The 13,504-nt window shown below is 33.9% G+C and overlaps 1 protein-coding gene across 2 annotated transcripts in view; it reads left to right on the top strand.

Annotated features, from left to right (window-relative positions):
* The window catches only part of LOC150086402 (mitotic spindle assembly checkpoint protein MAD1-like), a 67,222-nt gene that overhangs the window by 23,999 nt on the left and 29,719 nt on the right, over positions 1 to 13,504 (top strand). For both annotated transcript variants that reach the window (XM_090371358.1, XM_090371359.1), the window contains exons 7-9: positions 2,350 to 2,480; positions 7,260 to 7,436; positions 8,376 to 8,462. In XM_090371358.1, the coding sequence (XP_090227484.1) occupies positions 2,350 to 2,480; positions 7,260 to 7,436; positions 8,376 to 8,462 (395 nt within the window). The remainder of the gene's footprint in view (positions 1 to 2,349; positions 2,481 to 7,259; positions 7,437 to 8,375; positions 8,463 to 13,504) is intronic.

Below are 13,504 nucleotides of genomic sequence, written 5' to 3'. Positions count from 1 at the left end.
TTGCAAAAACCAGCTTGATGCAAGCATCCATAAGTTTGTACAATCTGCCTGTTTTTTAGCAGCTAACCTCCAATGGAAAAGATTTTGGGAGAGAAATCATAATTTGAGGCTAAAAATTTTCTAAATTTTCAAGGTAAATTAGTTATCCAATTTACTTAATTCCTTACTGCACATAATGAAGTGTAGTTTGTCTGTAGTGCTGAACTTTATCAGAAAACATTATTACTTTTTAATTTACTGAAATCAATTTGGTTTGTTTTAAATTTTTTAAAGGGTATTTAAGTTTTACTGGCAATAACATTTTCATCATGTTGTGATTAGTAGGTCAATGTATAGGCCAAAACTGGCCTATAAATCCTGTACAGTCATACTCCTCCTACTGCTAGAAAAGACCAATCCTACAGCTCTGCCAGTCTGTCAAACCCAACCATCTAAAGAGGCAGTTTATTTATGGAAGATTGTTTATCAGAAAAAATTTTTCAAGTCTAAAGGCAAATATGGCTCCTGGGGTTGATGATATGCACCCATTAATTTTGAGAGAGGTGGAAAGAGTGCATTGGACCTTTTAAAGTGTATTATGATGGCATCATTGGACTTGGGAGAGAGATTCCTTTTGAATGTAGAAGTGCCAAGGTATCACCAGTATATAAAGGTAGTTCTAAGAGAAAGTTTAGTAACTACAGGCTGTATCATTTCGTAAGGAAAATCATCAAGGCAATGAACAAGAATGCAACACTGGGATATTTAAACAGAAACAGAATTTTGAAGGGTACACAGCACAGTTTTGTTAAGGGGAAAGTCGTGTTTAACTTACCTAATTACTTATTTTAACAGTCACCTATGAGCTTGTAGGAAATAATTTCAACATGATTTATTTCGATTTGAGCAAAGCATTTGGCTCAGTCCTGTATGAGAAGTTACTGTATAGGCTGGAACACATTGGGATCATGGATATGATTTGTCAGTGGATAATAGGGTGGCTGTAGGCCAGGAAGTACAGGGTTGTGATTAATGATTACTCTTCAGATCGCATATAGATTGGACTAATGTTAGACGTTAGTTCCCCTGAGGACTGGTACTGGGATTACTGTTATTTTAAATGACAACATTGAATGGATAGAGGGAACGCAATGTCAAAATTTGCAGATGATGCAAGACAATGCAGATTTGCAGAATTAGGAAGGTATGTCAGTGCCAAGAAGCACTCCTCTGGAGTGACAATAGGTTTTAAGAACAGTCAGAAAAGTGGCAGCTGTTTTAATGCTGCAAAATGCAAGGTCTTGCACTTGAGGAATAGCAACCCAAAAATAACTTTTATACTCTTGGTTTTTTGACTTTAAAACAATAGAGAAAGAAAGGGATTTGGTGGGGTTATAAAATGAGTGGACATGAAGTTTTCTTTACTCTGTAAACAGATAATAAGGAGAGCCCAGCCCATGGTGTCCTAATGATGATTTATTGAACATTTGCTTTTAGATATAGGGAAGTTGTAATTCCAGTGTATAAGGCAATTGTAAGACCACACTTGAAAAACTGAAAGTATGGAGACAGTATCATTTGGTAAGGAAAATCATCGAGGCAATGAACAAGAATGCAACACTGGGATATTTAAACAGAAACAGAATTTTGAAGGGTACAAAAGGAGGGAAAAAAATTAATTAAATTTTACATTATTTATTATTATTATTTTGGTTAGTCCAGCAAAAGCCTGCAGCTTTCTTAAATCATATTGCCATTTCTGGTAATATGATTTAAATCACAACTATTTCTGGCTGTTTGGGTTTTAATCCATTGTAAAACTTGGGGGGGGGGTTTTAAAGGCTTCTTTAATTTCAGGCAGAATGAACATTTTTCTCTCTTAGTTCTGCATTTTTCAGTCCACACATAAGCAAATTAGCCAGTGAGCTTAAACTTAAACATGATACATGTTAAAGTGACTATAACATTTAGCATAGTAAATGAAATGGTTCACTTGATCAAGTAGTGGATGCACCAAAAGACAACTAAGTCTTATAAACTAAGTTGTATTTAGCTTTTTCTATACTGTGGGTTAAACTTATCAGCATAAGATGCACTTTGTTCTGTTTTGCTTTTGGTACAAACAGTATTTCTAGGTAATGTTTCTTTGAGATAAACATAATATATTGTAATACATTTATGTAGAGCAGACTTTGTCAATTGAAAGTAAAGAATTAAATGCAGAGTTTTCTGAATGACTTTTGTCCAAATCATATAGTTTAATAAAATTATATTATAATCCTAAGTAATTGTATGATTAAGATGACTACAGTTGTTTTGAAATATAAGGTAGTGTATACAAATCAGCCCCCTCCCTTTCTTTTTTTGTAGGAATTTGAAAATCAAATAGCATCAAATGAAGATAAAGCACTTTTAGTTCAGACAATGCATTCTGAACTTACTAAGTTACCAGAACTTAAGAAAGAAAATGGGCATTTGAAAGAAGAATTGAAGAAGCTGAGGTAAATTGTTCAAATTTTTAGTTCAAAGGCACTCCACAACTATGGGAGGGAAAGACACTTTTCTTTTGAGAATTGTGGGTTACAAAGATTTTGGAAATAGTCATATTTTCTTTTTCACTGAGAAAATGTAGTTACATAAAAAAGTAGACAGTCATTTATGCTGGCCATTATTGTAATCACCCGTTTGGACTAAAAAAGAAAATGGAGTGACTTGTTTTTTCATATGTAGTTGTAGAGTATCTTTTTCCTATCCTTTTCTGTTTTTTTTTTATTTTATTTTTTAAATAATTGTCAGTTTACTTGCAACACATTTTAGATGATTTAACTCACATTTTCGCACCAGCAGCAGTAACTGGCTATTGTCATGGCACCAAAATTAGCCCCTTTCCATAAAATATAAATGAGTTATTTTGTACTTTCTGCCTTAAAAAAAAAAAATAAATAAATAAATAACAATAAGACTTGGATTTTGAGCTCCAATACCAAGGAAGATAAATGTAATAAGCAACTGGGCCTGCCCACTGTGAGCAGAGTAAGTATAATGCCTTGCTGCAGGATTCCAGTAGCAAAGCAAGCATTATATCTGCTGTGATCTCACTACCTCTCTGGCGCCTCCGTAGCCAGGTGGGAAGGAGCAGTAGTGCGTAGCACACACTTCTTGATTAGACCGGGGTTCGAGCCCGTCACCACCAAATATGGAGGATGCGGAAAGGTCAGGGAATGACCACCGCATATCCCGGAGCAATATGGCCTTAGTTGCTAATGCTCCTAAAAACCAAAACAACAACAACAACAAAACAACATCACTACCTCTCATAAAATTTTTGGTTATGTAGCCAAGAAGTCAGGAGCAAGACTGCTGTAGCACACTCCCTTTGAGTGGACTGTGTGCACTGTGGTTGAAGCCCATGACTGCTAAATATGATTAATGATTGTATTCATGATTTATTGTAAACTCCTCTGACCTGGTAGTTTTGCCATGTTATAAACAATTACTATCAATAGAGTTTAATTTCTAAAATCTGGCTTAAGGTGGGGGGGATTTGTTTCCCCTACTCTCTGTATTCATAATTCATGAATTTGTTTATTTGCAAAGCACAAACTTTCTTTGAATGGTTTTGAGAACTCCTTGATAAAAATTCTTCTTCTGTGCTGGTATTGTGAGCTTTCAATTGAGGCATAATTATCTCATGCTGCATTATGTTAGGACAAATTATTGTCTAAATGGCAGTCTCTCACAAAGTGTAAATTTTATTTTTGGATATTTTATGTGAATGAAAATTAATTGTACACAGAGCTTCAGAATTATAAAATAGCTAATGATGTTTGGCCTTATTGAAATTATATGAAAATGAGAGAACTGTCTTTCACCTTTTATGTGTTCTTGTAGCCGCCAGCAGGATTTAAACTGCCTAGTTAATGCAATGGTGTTATCACTCAGAGCAAAACAAATTTTCCTTCGTGAGTTGCCCTGATGTTGCATAACTTTCAAACAAATAGTATCACCAAAAGGTTAATCTACCATCTGTTTAAAAGATAAGATGCTGCTTTGTCAGCCTGTTTCAGTACTTATTGGTCCCTCATCAAATATTATGAGATCTCCTTTAAATAAATGGGACTAACCTTTTTTTGCAGTGCTTTATTTGGATTGGTGCAATATAAGGGCAACTCATTGTGCATACTTTGTTCCACTGTTTGCCATAAGGCAATTGCATTAATTAGGCATTTAAATCTTTCTGGCTGCAAAAACATGCAAAAAGACACACAGCAGTCCTCCCTGCTGCATACAAGTGGATGGCAGTCTACTGAAAAAAACTTTAAAGGTGTTTGGTGTCCAGGAAATGCTTTGTCAGCCTAATGATAAGAACTGGGGAACCAAGAAACTCTTGAGTTCTCTATTGCTAATTGTCAGTCAGTCACTAATCTTGCTCACAAATAGCAAATGCAGCAGTTGCAAAGAAGACAAACCACTGACACAGAAGAGGAGAATGTAATTTCATACTTAGTGAAGGATTGTTTGGGGTGCCTGAACTTCAGTAGTGGTTCTAGTTATATTATTTTACTGAAAAGTGAAATTGTCTTTAAAGTTGCATTTTTTTTTTAAACGTTTTGTCAAAGGTTTGCCACCTCTTATCATGTGTCTATAATTCATTAAAAGGATATGTTTCAGTCTGTGACCTTATTCATGATCATCCCAGATCATATCCTCATTAATATGGAGAGGGTGTAGATGAAAACATTCAAGATTTTTTGATTGAAAGTCTGGTGTAATAAAAGCAATGAGAAAACAAACATGAGATTGGGGTGCTATAAACCAAATGTGAGTAGGATGACAATTGATGTGGACAGATGAAGTGGGCAAGCAGATATGAATGTACATATTTTCATGGAGAACTAACTTTCTGGAGATAGACTGGAAATATTTGTGGGCTACTTGTATAGCAACAGTATATTTCTTGGTTGATTATTCCTCTATCAACATGTCAGATACCACATAGGAGAACAAATTCTGGCTTCATATTTATTGAGGATCCACACGTTGAGATCATTTGTTTAGACACTAATTGAGATATATTAATAATGATAATAGTATATTAATATGTGGCATACCTAAAGAAATAACTGTTGTCGAGGGTAAAGGAAAGGTTTTAATTTACACAAGAGAAATTGTGGGTAGCTTTTGGGCACTGTTTTAATTCTATTTGATGGGAGCAATTGATGAATATAGCAAGTACTATATTCATCAATTCAAAGGAGTAATTTTATAATTTTCTCATGTTTTTATACCCTTAAAAGTATTATTGTTCCAGCCCTAGATCAAAATGGATTACCAATGATCTAATGAAGTCAGTAGTAGAAAATAAAGTTGCATATGATGAACATAAATCATCAACAGTCACTGAACACTGTGATAAGTATAAATTAATCTGTAATAAAGTTAGTCAGGTAGTAAGAAATGCTAATAAATATTTTTAAAAGGACATTGGTGAAGAAAAGGAGAAACATAAAAATAGTAAATCTGCAGTGAGGATTGGAGGAAGAATTGGAAAATAGTTTAAGGTGAAACTTTGTGTGAAGCAGTGCTATATCTTCATAGCATTTCTATTTATAATTTGCAATGAATCATTAATGAAAGAGTGTAAGTTACTAACAAAGTTTATTGTGTGAGAAGTAAAAAATTGAATCATTATGTACAGATGATATTGTGCTGTTAATTTGTAGCATGCAAAATTTTAGGAATTTTTGAATAAAATAAAGGTTGTAGAGAATTTAGCATGAGTTTACCCAAAAATGAACGGAGAGACAAGGAATGTTTAGATTGTAGACTAAATAATAAAAATTTGCCACAAGTTAATAATTTTGTTCATCTAGGAACAGCCTTTAATGAATATGGAAGATTAGACAGGGACTAATAGAATAAGTAGAGCAAGAATTCAGTTAAACAAATTCATTTTGAACAGAATGAAATTGACTGTTTTTACAGTTTGAGCCTTTTTTGACCATTGGACTTGAGCTGGTTAATAAATAAAAGAATTTACCAAAAATTAGAATCTTCAGAAATAAGAATTTTAAGAAAAATTAAATGGCACTAACAGATGGAAACAGTGGTAAGATGATCTTACCATAGATATTACTATAGATTTATTACTTATACTGTTTATTATTTATAATCTTATTACTATAATATTACGTGTTACTGTAGATTTGTTTTGGTAACATCACTGGTGATCCTAAATGATAATTGTGAGCTAAACAAATTTTTTACATCAATAATTACACATAGATCTTCTTTTAGGTATGATATTTAGTTGTAATAACAGATATTGGGAACTAGACGTTTGCATAATTACAGAAGATGAATTAGCACAGCAGTTTCTGTGATTGAATATGAAAAAGGCATGAGGAGCTGATAGAATTTATCCAATAATATTAAAGGAAGTAGTAGATTATTTTGAACTGTGGCATAATTTTGAATATGTTAAAGTTGCCATATTTTTATCTATTATAATGGGTGCTTTTCTGGACCCAGGTGAAATCCCTTCAGATTGAAGATGTGCAAATGTCTCTCCAGTTTACAAAGATGGCTCCATCTGTGCTAAAATATAGCTATAGACTGTACATGATAAAATTAACTTGTAGCCAAAGGATTAACTTTTGGATAATACTAATATTCAGTAATCAATTCTCGCAAATAAAATGCAAAACATACTCATTTCCTTGGCTGGCTAGTGAGTGCTTGGTCTAATGAACAGTATTACAACCAGTACAATAGTTGTCCTAATCTTTAGTGAGCTCTGTTACTTAGAAGCATTAGCAAAAAATTCCTGAATAAATAACTATTCAAAAGGTTTCCTCTGGCTAAACCCCAACACAATGTTATTTTCAGATTGGCAGTGTCAAGACACAGCAGGTAAAACACTTAGAATTAAAGTAAAGAATGTGAGCTTCAAGTTAACTATAAGAAGTTAGGATTGACTTTGACTTTGAACTGATTATTTAATACCAACTGGTTGCAAAATCATTAAAAACTGTATATTTATTTGAACTTCTGTTAGGTTCAAGGGTAATAAATGAGCAAAGTCTCAAGGAGAATCAAGGAGGCTGCTTCTTGGAAATGGCATTTGCCTTATCACTTTTGTTCCTGTATCTTTTATGGATAGCAAAGAACAATGTTCATCTGTCGTTTTATTGAAGTTGTTAATTTTTATTTTATTTTTTTTATCACTTTAGCATGTTTCTAGTTGTATTTCTGGTTTCACTCCTATTTAATTTTTATAGGGATAACATCAATAATACAGCACTGCTTGAAGAGAAAGTATGGACACTTCAAGAGCAGGTAGCCCGTGCAGAAAAGAGGAATTTAGAGTTCATTAAGCTTCAGGTGGAACATCAACATTTACAAGAGCGTTTGCATCAGTGGGAATCTTTGTCAGCCAGCGAAAATCCTACATCCAGGTATTTAAAGCTTTCATTAGAATTTGGGTATCATAGAAGCATTTATTAAATTGAATATTCTTATTATTCTATACAAACTCTGAGGAAGTTTATTAGTCTTGTGCATTCATGTGGGATATTCATGGAAGTGTTTGGGTAAGATTATATAGGCTTGTGCAAACCAATGCAGGAATCGGGGGTGGGGGGGGACAGGACCGACACACTCACACCAACGTGAATCCCACTTTCTCAGTTAGACAGGTAGTTAGGGAGAAAAGGTCTACAAGATGGATTATTATTGGTCTTCAGATGAAGCACTATTGTTATTTGCTTTTGCTGAAAATGAAAATACCAGTAGCCGAAGTAGAAGGAAATGGATACACAAAATTAATCAAGATAAAGGTATGGTGAATTCCAAACATTGATGCAGCTGATTGCTGGCAAAAAATGTTTTTATGAAATTTTGAATTTAATTGAAAGTGAAATTCATAAGGACACCAATTGTCTAGAATCTATCTCCCCTGAAGAACATATAGCTATCACATTACATTAAGTAGCATTTTTATGCCAAATATCTTTTAAAAAAGTAAAATTTTAATTAATATTTATAAGTTTATATAATGGACTGGACACTATGGAACATGTGGGAGAAAAATAAAAGATAAGAATTGTTTATACATTTCATTTAATCTAAAATCTATTATAATTATAAATGAAATAGAGATATATTAACTCCTAATGAGCAATGAAGGTCGTGTTATTTTTGTTATTAGTCATTTTGATGGTATGTTAAACGGATTGTTGACATTTATCCATCCATTCAAATGGAAAGATTTGAATAATGTAGATCTGTAACTTAATAGTCTGTCATAAAATTATTTTAAAACATAGTCTCATTCTCTTTTATCATCATTGTATAACAAATACACGTGTTTCTTATATATCAGTGAATTTTCTTAGGTCTCCTGCAGCATTCTCTAAACATTTATCCACTCTTCAAAAGAATGAAGCCCTTCTCACAGAACAGCTTGGAAAACTCAATACAGAGTGAGTAGCAATTTACTTCACCTCAGTCTAATTATATGAATACTCATTTTCATATTTATGAGTCTCCCAGGCAGTGTAGTAGCTCTTAGTTGCTACCCAGTAAACCATACTTATACCTCATGCCCAAGTTACTCTATAATAATTTAAAACTATCCATCTTATTTTACTTGATAGGTATTGCACATTTTTCATAATTCCTACAAATTACCTGATCAGAATATGCAGTATCTGATAAATGTTATAAATCCAAAATATTTCTGTTGATTTCTAGTTTTTATCATGCTTCTGATTTCTGCCTTTTCTTTTTTCTCCAGTCTCACAAAATAAAGATATGTGTCAAAATGAAACCATTGAACCAATTAAATATGAATAACCGTTATTAAAAGGTGAATTGTTATCAATTGAATTTTATCGTGTAAAAAAATTATATTAAGTAAGTTAACACTCTCATGCAATATAACTAATAAATAGACTCTCTAGCCAAAAAATTTGAAACCTTTTTCAGTTGGTGTCAGCAGATAATTGAACATATGGTATGCAAATGTAACTTGTCACGTGGTACAACTTACATTTTCAATTTACACTGAAAGAAGAGCACATGAGAGAGAGAGAGAGATCCACCTTGAGTTAAGAGAACTTTAATTTAAACCACCTTTACTCTTAGATAATTACCTTTATGAAAAGCATCATGTTCAGGAACCTATATATCCCCTTATTACGTGCCCAACTCTCTCAATGGTTGGAATGTCCAGATAAATAAGAGAAGGAAGAACTCATAAGAGAGTGATTGACCAGTTGACCCTCTTGTTGTTCAATTGACAGTCAGTTGCTCCCTTAACCCAAGGAGTGTTTCTACTTTTTAATCTCTGGTTTTTTAAGTGTTTGTTTGCTTGTACACTCATTGGCCAAATATTTAGGAACCTTTTTAAACTGGCATCAACTGATAGTTAAATGTATGGTATGTAAATGTAAATTGTCAAATGGTAGGATTACAACTTTCTTGGTATCAGATAAATACAGTACACTTTTCTGGGGCTTCTTCATCGATCTGGTCCTGCTAAATTTAAATTATTTCCAATGGGAAATGAACTTAAAAGAATTTTTTAAAAGAACAGAATTCTGTAAATGATATTTACCGAATTCCCTCTTTACAAGAATGGATTAAAATGACAAACGTTTTTTGTGGGGAATTGAAAAGTTAATTCTCACATATGCCTAATGTCAGATAATATCAACATATATAAAAATCCTAATTTTATTAAAACACAGCTGTTATACACTGACCAAAAAATTTTGAAATTGGCATCAACAGATAATTAAACAGACAGTATGCAAATATAACTTCCTTCTTATCAGATAAATACTGTATGCTTTCCTGGGGTTATTCGTAGTCGATTTGGTCATGGGGAAGACAGGTGATCTTTACGCTTTTCAGAAAGGTATTTTTGGAGCATGTTTAGCAGGAGCCACAATTGAGAAAACAAAAGAAATCACTAGTATGTTAAAGCAACTATCTCCAAATTGTGGAAATGGTGGAAGATGAAGGCAAATGCAGCTCTAAAAGGAAGAAATGCAGAGGAAAGTCACTATACCAAGAACGAGAAACTCAGGAATTTAAAGTAAATAGAAGGACCAGTGTGTGGCAAAATTTCGATTTAGTCAAAGAAAGATCCATTTCCTACCGACTATGCGGCATGGTTGAAGAATCTGGGATTTGGTGGCTCTGTGCCTATTGTGAAAGCTACTTCTTTCTGTAAAAAAACAAAAAATTTGACTGGAGTGGTGATGCCAAGACTGGACTGTGGAACAGTGGAAATAGGTCATGGTCTGGTGAGTCTCAGTTTGCACTATCTTTGATGTGGTAAACCCTTTGTAGGGTGAAAGTGTAGTGTGAACTTCATGAAGCCATGCAGCCCGACTCTCGTGTCTACTTCTCAAACAACTGGAGGTAATATCATGGTATGTTATATGTTCTGTTGGTATGAACTAGGCATTCATATAATTTTTTTTCTGTCATATCACATCAACTTTGCCTTGCAAGGCCTAATTTTTACCCTTAATTGCAGTGGATTTTTTCAAGATGACAACACATATCCACTGTGAAAGAATTGTATCATTAGCAGAGGCATATGATGCAAGAAAGCAAGCTTATACGCCAAAAAAAAAAAAAATTTGAATCTGAAAGTATCTGAAAGGTTCAAGGAACATTCTCAAGATTTTGACACCTACCCTAGCTGTCTAATTCTCCAGATCTGAATCCAATTGATATGTTTGAAAGGGCAAGTTCAGCTTTGCAGTTCTCTACTGACTGCAATACAGCAGCTCACAAATATCTGATGGAAGAACAGTCAAATTTGGAGCTAGACTCTCCGATATATAGTGGAATCCACTCCATGACATGTATAGACTGTAATTTGGGTAAATGGCAACTCTACTAGATATTGAATAAAATTTCTAATTTTTTGACTATTGAGCATAATCGACAGTGTTTCTGGATTCCATATTGAAGGCTACTATTGCTATAGGGAACAAGGCTTCTGTCTTTTCTACCCTGATGACAGGATTCAATATGTAATCCAGAAATGTCACATTATTAAGTAGTTGTGACGTAGTGTAAAAAAACATTATTGGAAATCCTAAAGTCTTGAAACTTTATTAGACATGTTGGACAGACAACTTGTGTAGTCGAGACCAGCTAATTTTTGTAAAGTCGGACAAATGCTAATTTATGATTTTCTCTTGTAGCGGATCTGTGTTCTCATTTTGAATTTAAATCATTAGTGTGAATTTAAACCAAATAGGATAGTGTAGGCTATTAAGAGGTATTTTTGGAATATTAAATTTTTGAAATATTATATTTTAAGTCAGAAATTTTCTTACCTGAGGTTTATTTAGGAATGGCTGCATCCGGATAAGATGTAATTAGATTAGTATTGAAATAAAGTAAACCTAGTAAGAGGACAAAGGAATAAAAGCAAGCTTTGATCTTAAATCCACGCATGGGGAAATAGTTAGAAGTATAAAGGGAGATCAATTCCTGAAGCTTGACGGGAGCTTTTTGTTTTTACCACCTTCTAAGGGGAGCGAACATTTGTCAAAGGCTGTATTTATAGCCCGGGCACGTTCCATTGCCATATTTTGAAAGCATGGTGGTGGGGGTGTTTGAGTGAGTGAAAGGAAGAAAGGATAGGATAGAAGGATAATCTCTCCCCCACTTGTATTACCTATAGTTTGAGAATTTGAAAAATTTAGAGATTTAGAACAGCTTAAAGGTTTTTTTGGAGAGAAGATATGAAAGCTTTCACTTGGAAATCTTGTTGCGTGACTACCTGTCCCCGTTAGTAAAGGTCCTGGATGGGGGGGGGGGTGATTGTTATGTTTTCTTATTAAATTTGAACTTATAGGATATTTGTTTTAGGTCCTATTCCTCAGTGTATGTTTATTGATCTGTTTGTTGATCTTATTACTAGACTCTCACTGGTTTCTATCTTAAATTTTGCCTTGTTTGTCTCTTATGGTATTTTCAAAGGATGGGTAATGCCCTGTGTCTAAATGGTGAGCTACCAATTCAGAACTGTTTTTTTTTTTTTTCTGTCCGGTCTATAAAAAATATACCGGACAGAAAAAAAACAGTTCCGAATTCTTTATACTTTGAGACTACTTTTAAACTTTTGTGCTTTTGGATTCTTGTATGTAATGATGTTCTTGTGCTGCCTATATATATGCAATCACGCAGTCTGGTGTGCAAGGAATTGCATAAACTACATTTGTTTGTTTTTTAAAATCTATTGTTTTTTTTATTGTTTGAATTTTTAAGGCATGCCCATAGTTTCTTGGAGCTGCCGAAGGCTATGTTTACTTTATAATCTGAAAATAAGTTTTTTTCAAGGGTTGTTGGTACGTTTCAATATACGGGAGGCCTATCCATTGTTTTTTTTATCATTTCTCATTTTGGTTTTTCTTTACTGTTTCTTGGCTTCTGGATCAGCTAGTGCAGCATTTCCCAAACTGGGGTCCCTAGACCAATTCCAGGGGTCTGCAAAACGGAGCCTCTGGAATTGGTCAAATTATTCCTTCTGTGTATGTAATTGATGATAAAGTTATTATTATATATTTATGTAAAAATAAGAATAAATAAAGTTGAGTTGTTTTTAACATAAAACTTTGAATTTTCTTTTCAGAAAATTGTGTTCATACATACACACGCTCGCTCACACACACACACACACACACACACACACACACACACACACACACACACACACACACACACACACACACACACAGAGAGAGAGAGAGAGAGAGAGAGAGAGAGAAGAGAGAGAGAGAGAGAGAGAGAGAGAGAGAGAGAGAGAGAGAGAAACATACACATATGTTTGTCCCAATATATATATAGGGGTCGCAAACTTTTCTTGATTTTTGAAGAGGTCTGTAAACATTTTTTTTTTTTATTTTTTAAAGGGTCTGTAGATCTCAGTAGTTTGGGAACCACTGAGCTACTGTATAACCTCACTCCCTCTACTCTGCCAGTTACTAACTGGCAGAGTAGAGGCCATCTTACATCAAGGAGCTGGGTATAATTCTTGCCATGTGTATGCCATATCCAAAAATTTCATTACTTCATACAGCATGTCTTTCCCCACCTTTTCTTACTACTTAATACATCATGCATTTTCAAATTAATAAAACAAACTTATCTCTGGAAAGATCTAAACCTCCCAAACACTTCCTCATTCATTTCACAAATATGCATGGTCTCATTTCCAATCTGAATGACGTCCATTTCCACTTACAGTCTACCAAATCCTGTGTACTTTTTCTGACAGAATCCTAGTTAGCGGTTGTATGACTGAGATGAGCAGAGGTTGAATCAACCACTGCTCATCTCAGTTTTTCTGAATTATTTGCTGTATGATTCCTTTTGCTTCAAAGGTGGTACTTGTGCATATGTCTGTTCTGATATTCCCTGTCAGAGACTTAGTAATTTGAAATCTTTTTTCTATCTTCTCTGGCTTAAAATCTCTCCATGTTCTTGTTAAATT

The sequence above is a fragment of the Mastigoproctus giganteus genome, chromosome 4 (assembly GCF_048544385.1).
Source record: "Mastigoproctus giganteus isolate SK-2022 chromosome 4, ASM4854438v1, whole genome shotgun sequence".
NCBI lineage: Eukaryota > Metazoa > Arthropoda > Arachnida > Uropygi > Thelyphonidae > Mastigoproctus > Mastigoproctus giganteus.
The sequence above is the reverse complement of the archived record's forward strand: the minus strand, read 5'-3'. Positions and strand labels throughout refer to the sequence as shown.